Source organism: Scedosporium apiospermum (assembly GCF_000732125.1).
Source record: "Scedosporium apiospermum strain IHEM 14462 chromosome Unknown SEQ_SAPIO_0110, whole genome shotgun sequence".
Taxonomy (NCBI): Eukaryota; Fungi; Ascomycota; class Sordariomycetes; order Microascales; family Microascaceae; genus Scedosporium; species Scedosporium apiospermum.
In genome coordinates this window covers 149,264-169,047 of record NW_015971811.1, presented here as the reverse complement: position 1 = coordinate 169,047, position 19,784 = coordinate 149,264, and the positions used below count along the sequence as shown (strand labels likewise).

The following is a 19,784-nucleotide window of genomic DNA, read 5'->3' as shown; positions in this document are numbered from 1 at the left end:
CTGGATCACCTGTTCACCGTCCACTGGATTCTTCTCTCGCGTCCTTGCGCTGCAACGGCAACAGCAACAGCAACAACAACAACAACACCCCAAGCGGCACTTTGCCTCATTATTGCCAGTTGTTATGACTAACCCTCCCGCCTTCTCCCTCTCTTTCTCACCCTTCCCATCGTCTCAGACCAAAGTCGACCAATGACCACAGAGCTGACATGCTCCAGTCAGTCGTTTTAACATCTACAAGTAGTAGAGGGGGTCGATTAAAAGCAAGCGGAAGACTGGTCCCGTTCTTCCACCACGATCATCACGTCCTTGTCCAAGTCCCAGGCCCCGCCAACGTCCCCGTCCCCGAGCAGACCTATTCACGGGCCTGGTTCGCCTGCGACTCCGACGAGAAGCTGCAGACTACTCACCAAGACATAACCCAACGTCAGGACCAGGATCAACATCAGGACCAGGACCGGCAACTCCACTTTGTTCTCCAGCCAGGAGACGGTGTTGGACAAGCTATGATACCTGTTTCTCCCCATCAGGGACAGTTCCCGGGTACTCCGGGGAGTAGCAGCTCAGAAAGCTTCTCGCAAAGGGCAGCCTCCACCACGGCCAGCGGTAGAGTTGCCAGCTCGCAAAATCAACAAACGAAGAAAAGGACAAGGGCGAGTAAGCCCAAAGTGAGGACGGGCTGTATTACATGGTGAGCATCGACCATTCCCCCTTTCTCCTCTCCGTGTTGTTTCATCACTTTTCGTATATCGATTTTTTTTTTTTCCTCGTTGTGGGTTTGCTGGTCCCCGAGAATTTTTTTTTTTTTTATTCCGTCTCGATTTTCCCTCATTGCTTTACTTCAGTTTTCTTGACTTGATCGATGCAAAGCTTTCCTTTCCTTGCTTTCGTTTTGTCGTTTTGTTCTCTTTTTTTTTTTTTTTTTTTTTTTTTTTTTTTTGATGATGATTTCGAACGTCTTCCGCCGCGTCAAGAGGCCAGCGGCGATGGAGACAAGTTGATAATGTTCAACCCGTTTACTCCAGAGTTTGCAGAGTGCTAACGTTTCGCTCGCTAACCCTGTTGCAGTAAGTACGTATTGATTTGATCCTCTTCTCCCCTTCCTCCCTCTCTTCTCCGGTCCCCCTCCATCCACCTTCTTGCCTCTACCTTGTCTTGTTCAACGCGTGGCCTCTCCATTAACACTCTTACTTTTCTGGCCTCTCTCTCTCATTCCAGTCTGCCGTCATCGAGTCATGGGGAAAAAAAAACGCCACGTTCAATATAAGCTGACCAAACTTCCATCCATACAGAATCAGAAGAGTGAAATGTGGCGAAGAAAAACCCGCCTGCTTTCGATGCACGTCGACCGGACGAGTGTGCGACGGTTACGATACCGAGGCAACGGCACCCAAGAAGCAGCCGCCGCCTAATCAGCTGCTAGTCCAGCACCGGTCACGAGGTCTCCAGCCAGCTGCTGCGGTGGCGAATCCAGCCGCGGGTCCCTCATCGTCAACGAGGCCCGGCATCATAGCTGCCAGTGGACCAGCTGAGAGGACACTTGCCACTACTCCTGTCGTCACCGTTGCCGCCTCTGTCGCCTCAGCCGCATCGATATCGTCATCGTCGTCGTCGCCTCCACCAGTTGCCGGATTGCACCACCCAAACCCTGCGACACCATCTATTTTGGTACCCGGATTACCCCCACTTCAACCTCCCGGGCCGGTGTCGCTGGCAGCTGAGATCGACCTAACGGATATCGAGAGAAAGTATTTGAACGAATTTACGAGTGTGGCTGAAGAGGGACTCTCGCAGCATGTATCGAACCTTGACGAATTTTGGAAGTGGACCGTGCCTCGAATGTGCATGCAGGATCGTACTGTACGGCATGCCATAGTTGCGCTCGGCGCTGCGCTACGGATTTACCGGGATGGAGACGGTCTGCTGAGCGGTGCTGGCGCTCTAGGTGGCGGGGCGGCCTCCCAGCAATCCGAGGTCGTTATGCTGGAGCATTACGGACAGGCTATGGCCCTACTGCGGCATGCCAATCTCGATTCGCCTGGCGTTATGACTCTTGCGCTTGTCTGCTGCCTCGCATTCGTCTACATCGAAAGCCTGCGCAACAATTGGCGCGACGCCCTGAGGCATCTCCGATCAGGCCTGACGATTATCAATACGATCCCGCTCGAGACCCTCCAGGCCTTGGCCGACCCCTTGGGGTGCGCAGACCTACCGGGACCGGCCAATCCCCTCGGTAGAGAGATGGATTGCATACTGCGCGCATTTGCAACCTTGGAGAGTTCTGCATGTCTTTACACCAACGATTTCGAACCCATCATAGCTTTAAAGCTATACCACTCACGGAATCTTTCGGAAGAAATCCGATTTCCGGAGTTCACCGACATCAAAGAGGCACATCGCGCGGTGGCGCAGTTTTGCCGCGATGTTTTTGCCCTCAGCTGGATTTGGCAAAATGGCCCGTCTGGAGCCGGTGATGAACTAACAGCGCCCTTACCCGCTGCCAGACGAGACGTCCTCTGTTTTAGGGCGTCGAGGCTCGAGGATAGGTTACAGCAGTTTTACCAGGGGCCGAACTCTCCAAAGTCGTGGGGGATAGAGTACATGTCAATGTTGATGGACAAGTTGCATTTTACCTGCTGCAAGGCCCTTTGCAACTCCCTCAGCAAGGGCACTTCTCTTCCACCCGTATCCCCCGCGGCTGAGTACATCGGCTCCTCATTTGGGGATCCCTATGAGGATATTGTGAAGATTGCGGAGTCGATTAAGCAGGGCGTTTCATCTACGGCTACAGGGACGCAGCAGAGGAGACGGTTCATGATTGATCTCGGGATCATTTGTCCGTTGCATTTTGTCGCGTGCAATTGCCGCGATGAGTCCGTGCGGGAGAGAGCCCTGAACGTCTTGCAGGATTGGCCGAGGAGGGAGAATTTATGGGATGGTCCCGAGGTGGTTAGGCTCTGGAGGACCGCGGACGCAGAAAGCGCCGGCGGTGGTGGAAGAAGTGGGGCTGTGGAAGAGCTACCAAGGAGCTTGAGCACGGCTTTGGCGATTCCCGCGCTGAGAGAGAGGTTTGGTAGATTGAGCTTTAACGACAACGACGACGACGATGATGACGACGAGGAGGAGGATGAAGAGGTGGAAGAGATGATTGTGAGAAAGAAGGGACGGCGGCATACCTGATCTGCTGCTGGATTCCTTCTTACACCCAATGTAAGATAGGAGTGTTGCGCGACGTCGACGAGGTCTGACTTTGGTCCCTTCACTTTTCTTTTCTTCCTTCTTATCATCCCTTCCCCGCACGTCCACAATGCCCTCAAGCAGGTCTTGTCTGGCATGCTCCCTCGATGCAACGAAGCAAAAAGAGAGAAAAAAAAAAAGCGTTTGCTTTCTCCAACCACTCGACTTATTTTTCGGAATATATAATCGGCGATTCCCCTCAGATCTACGTCGTCCCATCGTTTCGAAGAGCGCTAACCGTTCGATGCCGATTTCATTCGACGATACGAATTTTTTCCCTTTATTTTCTTATTTTTCTTTTCCCTTTGACGATATTTTTCATGACTGATGACTTTGATGGAGATGAGGGAATTAATGGGTTACAATTGTATAGGATTGGCATCAATGATGTGCTATTACGGCCAGGAATGATTTATATCGGTGTACATTGATCACAAAAAAAGATAGAAGGCAGCATGCGGGTTTGGCCGAGGGCGAGTTGAGGCTTGCCTGAGGGATACTTTTTCTTAAGTTCTTCCTTTTTTTCCCTCCTTTTTTTCTCTTTGCTGTTTTTTCTTGTTAAAACAGGTTATCTAGATGTCACTATACCATGTAGAAATAGCCGTCGTGCATTTCAATCTAGAAATAATCTTTTCCTGTTACTCTTGCGCGGAAATTGGATCAATGCTCTTGAGTACATGCATGGCGGGGGGGAATAGACAAGTTGACATTGCCTCGGTAGAACAACCAGGCTGTCCGTTCTGAACGGACGGGCGATGAAACCCGGGTTTTCTAGCGCCGTGGGAACCATGGGTGTATCATCGCGGCTACTTGCTATTATTCAATCTGCTTGCATCTCGATATATGAGGCTGCCGAGTTCGCATGGGCAAGGCGGTGGTTATCGTGGTTCCCTCTGTGGGTCATTAATGGCATTTCGTAGGCCGGATTGGGATTGAAGTGACGAATTATATCGGGCTCATCATCACACTGTTCCAGACTCATCATATTTCTGCATTTTCCACATCTTCTCATATCCGGTTGATCATCAAGGGTCGAGGAGATTTCTGAAAATCTGGAGGAAAAGAAAAAAAAAAAAAGGAAAAAAAAAATTTTTTTTTTTCCGGACGACCTCATAAGATGTCAAGTTCTATTTAGATCCAGTTTGAACCCCTGTTCTTCACTATTAGGCCATGCCAACTGCCATGGACGAGCTCCTCACAGCGCTCCATAATGCCACCGCTGGCATCCGTGCCTCCTGCATTGCGGTCCCTGAATCCAACCTAAACGGAACCGAGCGGAAGACAAAGGATACCAACTCAGATGCAATAGCAGACTGCGGAGCAGCCATCGCCAACCTTCTCGGCCGCCTAGCCGCTCTCGTCCTTCGACTTCAGTCTCTTCCTGCCGCAGATATTCCGGGTCCTAATCCCTCCCAGGGAGATGCCGGCCTCACGCGAGGGGAGGAAGTACATTGCCTGTTTAAAAGACTTGATTATCTGTTGGAATTGGCGGATGCGAAGTTTATGGCTTTTCGCTTCGAGGTGGTGCCGGATTGTTGGAGGGAGTTGTACGTTGATGTGAGGATCTTGATGTTTCATGTTGGCGTGTTGAGATCTAGGATGCGGAGGATGTGGGATGAAGGGCGGAAAGGATGGGTTAATGGGAATGAGGAAGAGGCGAGGGTGGGCGAGGAGGTAGATGAGCTGGTGAAGATGTTGGATATGGCCCTCATCGTTGCCGGAGGCGGGCCTGGGCGCGGGAGGGAGCTGATTAATAGGCTTCTCGAGTTGCTCGAAGATGCATGGGATGCTCTGAGGGACAACTCGGATCGTCGAGACACAAAGCGATTCAAAGCTTCTCACGACGAATATGAGCAACACCACCCCACACTACGGCGGCAAGGCGAGACTACATCCTTCTCTTCCGCAGTAGCTTTCGAACCCCCTGTATCTTGTCCCATCGAGCGCACCAACGACGTCTCCATGGAAACATTCCAGAAGTACATCGATCCCTCCACAAATCCAGAGCCCGTAACTCCAATCATCTTCACAGATCTCATGAGCGACTGGCCCGCTCTCACAGACCGACCGTGGTCAAATCCGACTTACCTCCTCTCCCGGACCTTTAACGGCAGACGGTATGTGCCTATCGAAATAGGGCGGAGCTACGTCGACGAAGGCTGGACCCAAAAGATCGTACCTTTCAAAGATTTTCTAACCACGTACATCGACCCAACCCTCTCCTCCTCCTCCTCCACCACCACCAGTATCTCAAAACAAAAAGGCTACCTAGCTCAGCATGACCTCTTCGCTCAGATCCCATCCTTAAGAAACGACGTCCTCCTGCCCGATTACCTCTGGACTGATCCGCCCCTACACCCGGACCCGAAACAGAACAAGCCCAAGGTCGCCTCTCCGCAACTTAACGCCTGGTTTGGCCCGGCGGGGACGATAACGCCTCTTCATACCGATAGCATGCATAACCTCCTCTGCCAGGCCGTGGGGAGGAAATATGTGCGGTTGTATTCGCCGAGTTGCACGGAGGCGATGGTGCCGATGGGGGTCGAGGGTGGGGTGGATATGGGCAATACGAGTCGGATCGATGTTGGGGTAATGGAGGGCTGGGATGATGTTGGTGAGGATGACGTTAGTGAAGATGATGAGGATGGGCAGGGAGGTGGGCTGACGGAGGAGCAGACGGGGCGGTTCAAGGAGGCCGAGTATTGGGATTGTGTTCTAGAGCCGGGGGAGACGCTATATATACCTATTGGGTGGTGGCATTATGTTCGGAGTTTGACTGTTAGTTTTAGCGTGAGCTTCTGGTGGAATTGATATCAGCTAGAGGAGTGCCGTATTGCCTCGGACACACTGATACGAAGACTTGACAAACGGGCACGCCTATTATTGCTCTCTCCCTCATCACGAACAGAAATCGGCATATATTCAGTTCACGCACTAATATAAAATGAACCCCAACACCCCAATAGACTTAATTTGGTGTCGTATTCCCAGATCCGCCACCCCCATTCGCAGGAGGCTGCCCTCTCCTCGCCTTAGCGCTCTCCTTCAGCTGCTCCCACTTCTCCCGATACTTCCCCAGCGTCTTCTGCATCTTCTGGTTATCCTTCTCCAGCACCTCGATATGCTTCGCCGCAACACCCAACCTCTCCTCCAGCTCGGCATTCTGCTTCCTCAGCGTCTCCTCCATCGAGGACCGGCCCCCCGCGGCGGCGAGCGGCGACCCGGGACGCATGAGCCTCATGCTCTCCGCGAGGGCGAGGCTCGAATTCTGCGCGCTCGCCTCGAACGCGTGGAGGCGCTTGCTCAGCTTGTCGAGCATGTCCTTGAGACTCTTGTTTTCCATGCATAGCTCCTCGATGGCGTTGTTGAGGTCCTTCTCTGTGCGGCCCTTGCCGATGCGGCGTTTGGCGATCGGCGAGAGCGGCGCCGGGGTCTCTCGCGCGTCGACGAAGTCGTCTTCGTCGTCTATCGTGTCGGCCGTGCTGCCGTGGAGAGAAGCTTCCATGCGGCGCTTCTCTTTTTCGGCAAAGGTGAGAATGTTGGCATAGGACATCGTGTGCCCGCTGGTCGGCACTACGTAGAATGAATCGTTGGCGCCGTGTCCGTCGCGTGAAACGACTCGCAGCGCGGCCTTGGAATAGATCTTGCTCAGATCGGGCTCGGCGGTCGCTGAGTGGGATGAGTGGAGATGCTGCCTAGTCCTCTTCGGCGGGGACGTTTCGGGAGCCGGGGCCGGCTGGCTGGCCGACGGCTCTTCGGCAATGAGTGGGAGACCGGCAAAAGCAAGGGGTGCTGACAGCTTGTTGAACAGGGACCCGAAGGAGTTGTAGAAGCGTGAGTATCCGTCGTCGGTTTGCTCGGGTTGACCCTGGCCAGACTCGCGCGGCTGAGCCTCCAGTTTCTTTTGAACTTGATCTTGCGGAGACCAGACGGGTTTGGGCGGCTGGTCAAGCATGTTCTGCATCTTGGACCTTTGCCCATCTCGTCGGCGCGGCAGCGTTTCCAGATTTCCAGAGGCCGGGTCGTTGGATACACTCGGACTCAGGGGCTGCCCGCCGTATTTGACCCGTATTCCCCGCGCGGAAGCAAGATTACTCGCGATGGACGACGTAAGATCCCGGGAGGAGTGGCGGCGCTGTCCCAGGAGTGAGGGCACCTGCGGCAAGGTCTTGGCGGTCGAACGCTCCGTCCTCGAGGGATCGCTGGTGGCGGAGGCATTTTTTTGGTTGGCGGCTTGCTTCTCGTCATCGTCGGCGTCGATATCAGCTTCGGAAGGCTGGGAGGGATTCTCGGCGGGAAACTTTAGAAGCTCCGAAAGTCGACGGTGGTGCTGCTCGAGTAGCTTGAGGGTACGGAGAGCCTCGATGCATGTCGTGTTTTGCGCGGCGTTGGAAAACTCTCCGGCGGCAAGAGTATGTTGAGCGATGGCAACGGTGGTATCGGAGGCCTTTGTAGCTTTAGAAGCTGCAATGGCGTAGTCGTGCGCCTAGAGTGAGTACCGAGAGTGATTTAGCAGAGTGTGCTCGTGTTAGATTGGAAACGGGGGGGATAGGAGCTATCGGGTTACGATACCTTGGTTAGTGGAGAGGTATCCATGGTTTCATAACTACCCAAAAGGTCATGGCAAGGGATATCGGCGACCTTATCGTGAGGATGAAGGTGATAGTTGCGCTTTATATAGTGTACTTGGATGATGTGAGGTCAGAGAGGTTAAAAGTGGGGTGCGGATCTGCGCTAAGACAAAGAATGGAGGTCTGACCCGGAAAGCTCCCTGACCTCATTCGAGAGGGCAATGAGAGCATTTATTGACAGATGGAAACAGTTGTCCACTCTGACATCACATTTCCCATTCACATGCTGATGGGGATGAATCTAGTTTTAGAAGTGGTGGCCTGCATCATCACGAACTAATCAAGCAGTTCAATCCCAGCGGGCCCTTCTTGACAGGCCTTCGCCTTCGAGAATTCTTGGCACGGCAGCAGCAACGATGAAGCACTCGGTTCCATTTACCGTTTTTCCTTGACCCTGACACAAACCCCCGCCCTTGAGGTTGAACAGTCGGACACCGAGTCTCACCTTATTTCGTAGATTCGATCCCTTTTTCCCGCAATCTGTCTCTCTTTTTGTGCCACCGGATGAATGTGTCCAAGGGGTTCGTAGCGAACATGTGTGTACAAATACAGAGTAATACAGCCGTCGAACGACTCGACGGGATCACCGCTCCGATTATTTCCCCCCCGCACCTTGAAATTCCAAGCCCCTCCTCCCCCTTCCCAGCCTGGTCATGGTGAATACCAATGTTCGGGAAGGCCACTTCCCACTTCGGACTTCGTATTAATACTCCCAATTCGGAAAGCGGGTGCCGCGTCGAACGAGGCAGTTGCGAGGGGCTAAATGCGAGGATTACGAGCCTGAGGCTGCATGGAAGACTCAAATGTCACTGCCTGGTTTTGCCAAACAGAGAAATTGTTCCATCGCCGCTGGAAACGATGTGTCAGCAACTAAGTGGGTCACTGTCATGTGCGACGTTGACCGCAACAGTGACATTGGATCAAAGACCGGATCAAATTGCTGAAGGGATTCAGGAGGTTCTGTGGACACTGTCTTCAATCCTGCCACTGTCGGCCACTGCCCAGCCCCCCTCAAATGCGCCTACTCAGAACTGGGGTAGTGATTGATTGATGCCTGTGCTGTCGCCAGCCACCAGCCTAGAAGCCAGTCCAGAAGCAAGTGCCAGCCGGAAAACGAGGCCCAAGCAACTGCAACGTTTGGCGACGTCAGATTTGATCCTCAATCCTGCCTCAAACTCCTGATTCAATCCCTTCCCGCCACCCACTCCACAATCAGATTCCCGTAAACAATTCCCAGAACAAATGCGCCGACACCTCCTTCCATCAGGAACCTCCCTCGTGCTACTGTAGCCATGGCCGACGACGACGGGAATAAGGCCGCGTCATTCCATCCGAGCGCCGCAGCTGAACGCACTAGCTCGTGAGTAGATCTGTTTTCTTTGAATGAATTCCCGTCGCAGCCCGTCGCAGCCCGTCGCTTCCGGAACCAACATCCTTGAGTAACCCGAGTCTTTGTTCTCCCCTCCTCAGTGAACCGAGGTGAAGGCATGACAAGCCTTTACCTTCAGCCTTGCTTCTACCGTCTCCCCTTGCTTTTCCTATCCTCGAAAGTGTCACATTTTGTCGTCTCAATCCCTTCGGGAGCTACGAAGTAGTTACACCCCGAATTGGCGCCAAGAAATAGAGAAAAGCTATCCACTTGGTTGGCCTTAGCTGTCAACACTCTCCCCGCCTCACTTCTTCTCGACGTCATGTAAAACATCTGAATGATAAAGCACCATCATCATGTTCACAAGGCCAGTGCCCTCCTCGAACAAGTCCCATGCGTGATTGAATTCCCCATCTCTTGTGCCCCCTTTACCTGATCCTGCTCTCATCGACCCTATCCTTTCCGAGGTGCAACGCGACAAGGGGGACCCTTTTCCGCCTCCCCCCCCCATGCTAGCAGCATCCGGCTCTCCCGCCCTCCATAGCATTTTTTGAGACCTCGATTTTTGACCTCTTGGCTTCTCACTACAGGCGACGCAAATCTGCTTCGAATCCCGATTCGTATAAATCGTCTGGCTTATCACGACGGGAATCGTCCGCTCGAGCCGATCAGCAATTTTCGGATGCTTCATCGGTCGAATACACCTCCAAAACGTCTGCGCCATCAAGTGAACGTTCGGGCTCGATCGACTCCGACACTCGGAGATCTCGAACTCAACCTTCACTGCTGCCGCCCGAGCCTGTCTCGCGACGATCCACATCTCCTGCCGGCAGAATAAAGAGCATCTTCCGTTCGAAGAAGAGCAACTCTTCTAGTCTAGAGAGAAGCACGAGCCCCGAACGAACCCATTCCGCACCACCCCCTGAGGAGGAATCCCAGTCAAAGCCGGACCCTACACGAGTGCATCACGAGCTGGGTTCCTCGATAACGCAGGAGCCTGCTAAACCACTGCGAGTACACCCGAAACTCGATATCAACGCTCGTCCTCAAACGCCGCCAACCTCCGACACTTACGGCCCTACCATTGTCAACACCCCCCCAACTCCAACGGAACCCTCTCACTTCCCTTCTAGATTCTCTGGAAAACACGCTCACTCAGGCACCGGCACCGGTAGCCCGCCCCCGCGTTCAACAAGCAGCTCCTCGCCTAATGGAATGAGCTCCCACCGCCGACTTCGATCAGGAAGCGCTGGACCGAGCAAGCTTTCAAACACTACAATTGCACCTCTTACGCCCACTCCCGAGAATTCCGCCGTTCCCGGTGGACCGGCAACGCCGTCCTCTGGCTTCTTCTCTTCCGTAATATCCGCCGCTCAAACCGCCGCCAACACTTTGAGTACCAGCATCCAGAATACCACTATCGGACCCGGAACTGGCGGCAAAAGTCCAAAAAACGGCTTGCCGACACAGGACCAGCAGCAGGATTACGAACAGCAGGGTCAAGAGGACGGCGGCGTCGAGGTCAAGGCTCTCGCTCGTGAAGTGCCCGAGGCCCAAACGGAAGAAAAGAAGGAACCAGCAGTCAAAACTCTTGGCACCGGCGACTTGAGCCTGAGCCAGCTCGGGCTATCTGACCCGTCGCAAGACGCGACACCGACAGCAGCAACTCCCGGCCCCCAAGTGGAGAAAATAATGACCGAGGCGGCTCGCGCCCGCTCGGAATCCACTCCCGTGGAGCCCAGCCCGTCCTTCTCTCAGTTTCACCATGACACGTCGTCAACGGAGGATCACAGCCACACCCGGGCCCAGTCCCTGTATGACCAGCCTGGGGTACCAGATGGTAGTGAGAGGACCCCTTCAATGTACGACTTCCCTGACGATAAGTCGGGAGCGGCAACCGGCGCCCAGCGGAGCAGCAGTGTTAGGAGCGCCATCGGCCGCCGGCGCAAGCGTGGAAGCTCGACAGCGACAGGTTACACCGCCAACACGGACCGGACCGGAACGACTATAGGTGCAGCAATCGTTGCAGCGAATGCCTCTTTTGCTCACCCCCGTGCTAACTCGAGCGCCCCCAAGCTTACCGGGTTCGCCATAGCTAGCAAGAAACGCAATCGTGACTTTCACAACTTGTTCAAGAGCGTACCCGATGACGACTACCTCATTGAAGATTACAGCTGCGCCCTGCAAAGGGAAATCTTGGCCCACGGCCGCTTGTACGTGTCCGAGGGCCACCTTTGTTTTAGTAGCAACATCCTCGGTTGGGTTACCACTTTGGTTTTGAGCTTTGACGAGATAGTTTCGGTGGAGAAGAGGAGCACCGCTCTCTTGTTCAAGAATGGTCTTATGATTTCTACTCTGCACAACAAACACGTTTTTGCTAGCTTTACCAACCGAGATTCTACCTATGATCTCATCATTAAGATTTGGCAGCTTGGACATCCCAAGCTGCAGAGCACCCTGAACGGCATTCGCTTGGAAGGACCGGGTGGAGACAAGACCGAGAGGATAACCGATGATGAGCCAGGAGCGGCTGCCGACCAGGATGATCAGAGCCTCTCTGGAAGCGAGGATGAGAGCGATGAGGATATTTACGATGAGGATGACGAGAGTGCCGAGGTCGCCGATACTACACAGTTTACAGATGTTGGGACCGCCGACGCAGGTGACGGAGAGAAGGCGGTTACCACTAGGAAGACCTCTGGGGCTGTTGTGACGAACGGCAGCCCGACGGATTCTCCAAGCAAGGAGGTCACCACGAATGGTACGGCGTTGGCAGAATTCCCAGGCCCCGCAACTCATGCCCCGACGGACTGTGGTGATGCAGCAACTCACTACGACAAGGTTGTTGGAGATGAGGTCATTCCAGCGCCTCTCGGCCAAGTATTCAGCATGCTGTTTGGTGCACAGTCGGTCACCTGGATCTCCAAGTTCATCACCGAAAACCAAAAATGCACGGAGCTGCAGATGGAGGACAAGCGAGGATTAAGCAGCGACCACACTGAACGGTCGTATTCTTTCATTAAACCGCTTGCGGGGGGCATAGGTCCAAAGCAGACTAGGTGCCTTATCACCGAGAGCATTGACGCCCTGGATTGGGAGAAGGCTGTGAACCTCAGCGTCTCGACTAATAATCCAGACGTGCCGAGCGGCAACGTCTTCACTGTCAAAACGAAATATTGTCTCTCCTGGGCCGAGAGGAACCAAACTCGAGTGCAGGTTAATTGTACTATAGAGTGGACTGGGAAGAGTTGGATCAAAGGTATGGTTTGACTATTCTCTGTTCCCCATATCCTCTGATTTATGAGGGTTTGGAGCTTCGGTTTACTGACAGGTATGCTATCATAGGTCCAATCGAGAATGGTGCGAGAGATGGGCAGACGGCGTATTGCCGGGATCTCTTTGCAGCCTTGAAAGCCTCTTTGGAGACACGTCCCGGGGCCGCTGCCGCCCCTGCACCGAAGAAGAAGAGGGGTAAGAAGATGAAGGCTCAGCAAACCATCAGCCCCGTCGACGTCCAAGCCCCAAAGCCCTCGGCAAAGCGCAGCTGGGGCATCCTGGAACCGGTACGAGGCATCTTAGAACCACTCCTCGACATCGTCAAACCCATTCTCACAGGCAACATCGTCTACGGTCTGCTGGTCGGTCTCTTGGTCGCCGCGTGGTTTGGATTCGGGTTCAAGTTTAACGGGTATAATTCCCCCGGCCGTGACGTCGCTTTCGACGACAGGCTCTTGGGACCCTACGGGCACCCCGACCGGGTCGCCGCGTACGAGGAGATGTGGAGGCGCGAGGAGAGCGAGCTATGGGATTGGCTGGAAGAGAGGGTTGGTCTCGACAGGCTCGGGGCGGATAACGACAGCCCCGCGAGGAAACGGGCGGTGGAGCCGCGGACGGTCGAGGAGAAGATGAGGGAGGAGAAGATGGATGCGCGGGAGGTTGAGGAGGCGATTCGCGTTACGGAGGAGAAGCTCAAGGTTTTGAAGGATATGATGGCGAGGAAGGCTGGTGTGTAGAGGGGCACTGGCTGAGATGGGATTTCACACACAGACAGCAGACACACGCATACATGCACACGCGTGCACAGAAGACCCTTTGGTCGGAAAGAGGCGGTAGAATTACACTTACACTGAGGTGCGGAGGAGACCGATGGAGATTGGGCGCTCATTCCTTCTTTTCCTTTTTCTTCCCTGGTAGCCCAGCCATGAGTTCAAGTCGCTTTTTTCTTTTCTTTTGCGCGAGTGTCGGATTACACGGCGAGATATTGGGTTCGGATCGCATGTAAACATGATTGCTAGGGGATCACAAGCACAGCTTCGTTCATTTGTTTAGATGGGTTGTAAGAATAGAGATTGGTGTTTTCATCGTCATTTGCAATGTTGGCATACATTCACTTACATGTAGTGCTCGAGTAGTTTTCCCGTGATCGAAGACTCAGAAAGGACAGCCGGATTTCTTCCTCGTGTCCTTTTGCCTGAGAGAACCGTTCGAAGTAGTACCCGAGATGCTCGGGCAGCTCATTGGCAGCAAGCCTTCTGTAGAGAGAAGAACAGTTTCTCGGAATTCAGTCCCGGATAGGGACTGGGAAAGCTCCCCTTCCCTCCCTGGCTGCCCCTGCCAACACCGTCCTCCCCTTGTGTGAGTCGAACGACGACGACATATATCGGCCAAACGTGTCGGTCGACCGTATCACTCCCAGGCCGTGAGTTGTTCTGGCAGGAACAACCGATGTTGATTCAATCAATCTCACCGCATTTCGGATGCTCCTTCAGCATCGATATCCCACTCATGCTATAGACAACCAGAGCCAAGAGACCTGAAAAGAGCCTCAATCATACCCTTCCCCCCACCCTATGAGTAAACATAAAAGGGCCCCGGCTGCCAACTCTCTCTTGCAGGCCATCTTGCGTCGGACTTCCTGACCCCGGTCTTCTAGCCCCCCACCGCGGCACGCCCTGCTTCATCCGGGTTGTCTCGTGTCAGCGGGAAAATGGGTGACGTGCCAGATCTTGGCCCTCCGAAAAGAAGTCGGAGGGCCCCGGCGGGTTTGGGATCATGAGTTTCCCGGGTGAACGGGAGGGAGGTGAACGTTGGCTTGGGATTCCGAGAGGATCCCGGAGGGTCCCGTGTGGGAAGAGAATGGGACGGGGGAACCCATCGCGGAGATCCGGGGGATGGAAACAGCTCATTCATGTATTCCCGGTGACGAGATAGAATAATCTTTAACGTACGACGAGGATGGGTTTACCGTGAACGTATGATGAACATACAGATCGAGGAGGCAGAAACTACGGGCCCGCCGTCTTTTCATCATACGCGACTCCGTGATCGAATGCCGAACCATCTCATTAACATGATCGAATTCTCTTTTCATCACCAAACCCGTCATCATCCCATGGCAAGAGACAAAAGCACAATATTCCCACTGATAGAAACGAGGCGAAAAAAAACGGTAATATAAAGAGAGTGATTCCGTCACCCAAACTCCGACGTAGAGTTCGAGCACGCCATCGACCATGCTCGCGCAATCCCGGTCCCCCCCAACCACCACCGCCGCCGTGATCACAAATCCGAAATCCAAAACATTTTTTACCCACACCCCGGCCCGAGGCGCAGGTTACCTGCCGAGGATGATACGTTGATCGTGTTGTACGACAGCTGGCTGGTGAAGATTGTGTGTCCTAGGCAAGCTGGTATCCGAAGAAATTTGGCACCTTTTCGGAGTTGGGCGGCCTGGTAACAAGGAGGGAGAAGTAAGGAGCGAGAACGAAAGCAGAAGCGTTGTCGAGAAGTCTATAGAGTTGTAGGCGGTTTACAACAGAAGATATTGAGAGAACATTAAGGAATTGTATTCGATGTCATAGGGACTCGGACTCTACTCTCTGTCTTCCTTTCTCGCATGCTGATTCTAGGGAAAAGATAGAAAATGAATAGGACAAAAATATAGAAGAGATGAAAGAAAAACGCCTGCAATGTATATCAAAAAAAGAGATAGGCAAAGCCCCCCAAAAATCTACCCGCTTCTTTGCTTCATTCCTGATGCAATCGATTCTCATGAAATTGAAAACAAAACCAAAAGATGGCGTCCTCACGCTACCAGGCTGTAAGATCCCCAACTTCTGCCTCACCAAACGTACTTGATTTTGTCATCGTGCCCACACTGGCGGATACTGCATGGTCGCCCTCCTTGTTCATGATATCCGGTAAAGCCTCTTTCAGGAATTCGAGAATGTAGCTGTTCACTTGCTCAAACTGCAGCAGGAAGGCGTCGTGGCCTTCGGGGCTGACAATACGCTCAAGGCGAGCATCTTTGATATGTTCTGCTAGCTCCTCCTGCTCAGCAAATGTGAAAAGGCCGTCGCTTTCAATACCGAGAACCAGGGTTGGCTGTTCAATCAGGGCGAGCGCTTCTGCGACGGTAGCAGCGCGGCCCCGAGACACGTCGTGTGTATCGAGTTTCCGAGTCATGGCGATATAACAGTTTGAGTCGAATCGCTTAACAAACTTTTGGCCTTGGTACCGTAGATATGACTGCGCGGAGAAGTACGTCGACGTAGGCACGGCGTCGCCCCCGTTAAGGGACCCCTTGCTGGGTCCGTGGAACTGGGGATCCAGACATGTTGGAAGCTGCACCTCCCCGTTCCCATTGCTGTGGCCGTTTGCAGGAGGCCAAGTACCGTTAGTCCCATTAGCGTTGTTGGTGCCGTTGGTGCCGTTGGTGTGGTTCTCCGAGTCGCTCAACTTATTTTCCTCATTGCTGGGCGGGCGCGAATGGCGCGGGCGAGTTATTTTATGCCCATCGTTGTGAATCTGGAAATGTGCCTCGCACAGAGTGGAGGGCTGTGGAAGCTCCCGGATGGTCTGCCTTCTCGAGGGATCGGGAATGTTGCGCCCGAAGCGGGCCTCGAAGGAATTGCGGCTCCGATACGTGAGAAGGGCAGTCATGCGGGCAGCACCGAGGCCGGTTGAAGGGGGGTCGTCAAAGGAATAGTAGCCATCGTCGTATTTGGGGTCGGCGTAGATGCTCTGGCGCTGAGCTTCTCCCCAGCTGATGCACCAGGCACTGTGGCGACTCGATGTCGCAATGGGCACGATGCATCGAATATAGTCCTTGCCGAAGTAAGCCCATTCAAGTACAAACATACCGCCGAGCGATCCACCGATTACGGCGGCGACTTGGCGCACGCCTAGGTCGTCGAGGATGAGCTTGTGTAGGCTAGAACGAAAGACAAAGGGCACGTTGGTTAGTCTTGATTGCCGTTCCCATACGCATCGCACGAGCTGGCTTCCAACACTTACTTCACATCGTCTCGGATAGTTGTGAGAGGGAATTCGGGACCGTATCGTCCCTCTTTGGGGTCGTTATCCTTGTTGGTGACAGGACTAGCCGTCCCGTACGGGCTGCCCAGTGCGTTCAGACATACGATGAAAAACCTCGAAGCATCAAACGCCCTTCCTGGGCCTCCCAGGAGCGGACCCCACCAATCCGACACGTCAGAGCTGCCGGTTAGGGCGTGGCAGATAACCATGGCATTGTCGCGATTGGGTGATAGCTGACCCCTCGTGGTATACGCAACCGGCACATTGTATAGAGTTACACCCGATTCGAGAGTAAATGATGGGATTATGGCGATCTCTTGGTGGGGGATGAGAGACGCGAACGGATTCTCGGGTTCGGACCGTATTCTTTCTTGGAAGTATTCAGCCACTATTCCTTTCAAATAAAGACTTGCAGAGCACGCGGTATTGGCATTTAGGGGTCATGGATAATAATGTAAATGGAATGGGGCGCAGAGAACGTAAAGAGGCACTATAATCACTCGACTCGTGGCTCGTTTGGCTGTGATGGCAAACCCGTGAAGCGAATATTTGTTTTTCTTCCTCGCTCCTTCCTCGGAGTGCTACACCTGCGTCATTGGCGGTGTCTCCGGAATCGGAAAGAGGGGGAGGGGCCAAAAAATTCCTAAAACCAATGCACAGACAGGCAGAGATTATGCGGTGTAAAGTGAACGGAGGAAGGGGGGTCGCAGAAGAATGGGAGAAAAAAAAAAAAAAAAAAAAAAGTCATCGCGACTGTTAGGAGAAGTGGTACTGACTGTATCTACCAGTCCGGCCAGATGCTGGCGTACTGGTTCCCTCGGGAAGAATGAGCGAGACCATGGCGGTAGTGACGGCGATCGAGGCGCGCAATTGACTCTGGGAATGGAAAAAGAAAGGCTGAAATAGTTCCCTGTCTGGGCTCTCCCAGGAGTTGAGAGTTTGGAGGTAGGGTCAATTGAAAGAGAGCACGGGGGTGGGAACGCGGGGGAGAGGAACACTCGAAGAGAGACGTTGCCGCGCAGGCAAAGTTGAGCTAGTTGAGATACGATATCAATTGCCGAGTTGTCGATATTGATGGTATCCAGCAAAGCAAGACGAGGGAGAAAATTGAAGTTGAGGAAGGACGAGGAGATTGAACGGGGAGAAGAGATAGATAGGTACAATGGGGAGAGTGAGAAAAAAGGTTGTCGAGGATTTATATATAATTCAAAGATGATGGAGCATCGCTTGCCGAAAAGGGCCAATGGTGTATGCGATGGATGACCGTACGGGGCAGAGCAGAAAGATGGAGGTGACTGATGGAGATGGAATTGATAGAATTGATAGAATTGATAGAATTGATCAATAGAATTGGCTAGAGTCACACAATAGACTAGGGGAGCAGGATGCGACGGGACCGTCTCGGAACTTGCAGAATTATTATAGTGCAGACTTGGAGCGTTGAGTGCATGAAGCAGTGGCACTTTGGGGGGGACTAGACAGGCACACTACAGAGGACTTTTGGCTTGGGCTGTGCTGGCCTCGGTACTCTTATATTGCTGACCAAGGACAGTGGCAACTCGGAGAAAATTGGACTCCAACACTGGGCAATCCTGCTCATCGAAAACACCCAGTGCTGAGCCCGCTGAGACCACCCGTCCCGCTGCCCTAATGTTTCTCGAGCCGTTTTCTTCCCTTCCCTTGCCTCTTCCTGATTGTTCGACTGTGGGGGACCGAGTCAACGGTTCTCAGAGTCGGTCGATTAGTCCCCCACCTTTGGCTTGGTTTCCTGATCAAGCCCGATCGCTCACAAAGCAATGGAACGCCACGAACCCACTAACATCACTCGGTCACCCTGTCCTGTGTGGAGTCCTCCAGTGCCCTTTCGGCGTATGGTTGCCTTGCATGAAGACGACAGAGGACCCTAAGATGGCGCAATCCGCTAGGGCTAGGAATCTCTCAACTCCTGCACCTACCATTCGCAGATCCAAGTCCCTCTATTTCCCTCTCCTCCACGACCCGACGCATGGCAGATGTCATGTTGTCAAGTATATCTGGAGCTGAGGATGGGGGGGAAACGTGGGGAGAGTGGGAAACGAAAGTTATCGTGCGTTCCGACCGGGTTCAACGAGAGTCTCCTTCGCACGAAGTACTCGTTTCCATGGCTTACATGGAAGAGAGGAAGAGACAACATGGACAACTTGACTCGATGATTCCAGTCTACTATGGGTGGGTAGTACGAGTAAAAGTATGAGCTTATCCTTGTTAGACGGTAAACTACCACAGCGTTTCAGGTCAAGGGCAATGAAAGTAAGTTCGTAGTAAATTTTTAAAGTCATCCACACCCGCAACTCATCAACTGAAGTCTAACATCCTCAATTGGGATGAATCCTATATCCCCTTTTCTATCTTTTCTTGGAGATCTAAATAAGGATTTTATGTTCGGGCAATAGCTGTAGATTTACTACGCTTTAGTAATTTATGTATGCCTGAACGAGAAGGTGGATTCTTCGAATTAGAGATGGTGATTCATCAGTCTAAAAACCGAGCTTGGGTGTTCCTTCCTCGGCAATCTCGTGAAGAATTCGATTGGGCACGTGACGGCTGTTGACAACCGAAAATGGCCGGTGGAAAGTCTAACCTGGGGTAAAGTCGATGATACTTCAATTACGATTGAGTCTATTCAGTATTTATTGAAGAACCTTATTGAAACTTATTGAGCTGAATGTACCTAGTACTTAAGATCATTTGCCGCTCCTCATTGGTCTACGGACAAGGCTGAGGTCTCCATTCTTGACGGGGAAAATTCACTACGCCCAACTGCTCCTTCCATACAATTGTGTCCAACTCGAACGCGAGGCACGCCACGCTCCCAAGCTTTCTTTCACCGCGCCGAGCTCCATCCCCCAATCTTTCCTTTCTCTTTGTTCCCGAACACATTTTTCGATTTTATTTCATACACTCCTTTTCTTTTATTTTCAAATCACCCTATTCCATCCGCATTTTCTCGACCTCCCCCCGATTCAAACACGACTGGTCCTCTTGCCTTTATCCATTGATTACTCGTAAGCACACCTTCCCATCATCTCTTCCAACCCTCTTTCCACCTTTCCCCCGCCTATTGGTCCTAACGAAAAGACTCAAGGTGATCGAATCCTCAAGATACCCATCCATAAACCCTTGCGCAGTTTCTCATCTCGAACGCGACTTTACCGTGAAGCGCGATATCATCCAATAGTCTCATTCGCCAT

The 19,784-nt window shown here is 52.9% G+C and overlaps 4 protein-coding genes and 1 pseudogene across 4 annotated transcripts; 3 read left to right on the top strand and 2 right to left on the bottom strand.

Annotated features, from left to right (window-relative positions):
• Positions 1-209: 209 nt before the first annotated feature.
• Positions 210-3,180, top strand: SAPIO_CDS7031 (uncharacterized protein; the record flags this gene model as incomplete). Its single annotated transcript, XM_016788975.1, has 3 exons — positions 210-657; positions 1,069-1,075; positions 1,293-3,180. The coding sequence occupies 3 exons, from the start codon at positions 210-212 to the stop codon at positions 3,178-3,180; spliced, it is 2,343 nt and encodes a 780-aa protein (XP_016640802.1).
• Positions 3,181-4,419: 1,239 nt separating this feature from the next.
• On the top strand, positions 4,420-6,048 carry SAPIO_CDS7030 (annotated as a pseudogene; the record flags this gene model as incomplete).
• A 157-nt stretch (positions 6,049-6,205) lies between these two features.
• SAPIO_CDS7029 (Uncharacterized protein) lies at positions 6,206-7,833 on the bottom strand (the record flags this gene model as incomplete). The annotated part of the gene is made up of 2 exons (XM_016788974.1): positions 6,206-7,723; positions 7,810-7,833. 2 exons carry the CDS (start codon positions 7,831-7,833, stop codon positions 6,206-6,208), a joined length of 1,542 nt encoding a protein of 513 aa, XP_016640801.1.
• Positions 7,834-9,160: 1,327 nt separating this feature from the next.
• Positions 9,161-13,250, top strand: SAPIO_CDS7028 (uncharacterized protein; the record flags this gene model as incomplete). The annotated part of the gene is made up of 3 exons (XM_016788973.1): positions 9,161-9,228; positions 9,828-12,496; positions 12,583-13,250. 3 exons carry the CDS (start codon positions 9,161-9,163, stop codon positions 13,248-13,250), a joined length of 3,405 nt encoding a protein of 1,134 aa, XP_016640800.1.
• Positions 13,251-15,327: 2,077 nt separating this feature from the next.
• Positions 15,328-16,763, bottom strand: SAPIO_CDS7027 (Homoserine O-acetyltransferase; the record flags this gene model as incomplete). Its single annotated transcript, XM_016788972.1, has 2 exons — positions 15,328-16,450; positions 16,534-16,763. 2 exons carry the CDS (start codon positions 16,761-16,763, stop codon positions 15,328-15,330), a joined length of 1,353 nt encoding a protein of 450 aa, XP_016640799.1.
• Positions 16,764-19,784: the final 3,021 nt, after the last annotated feature.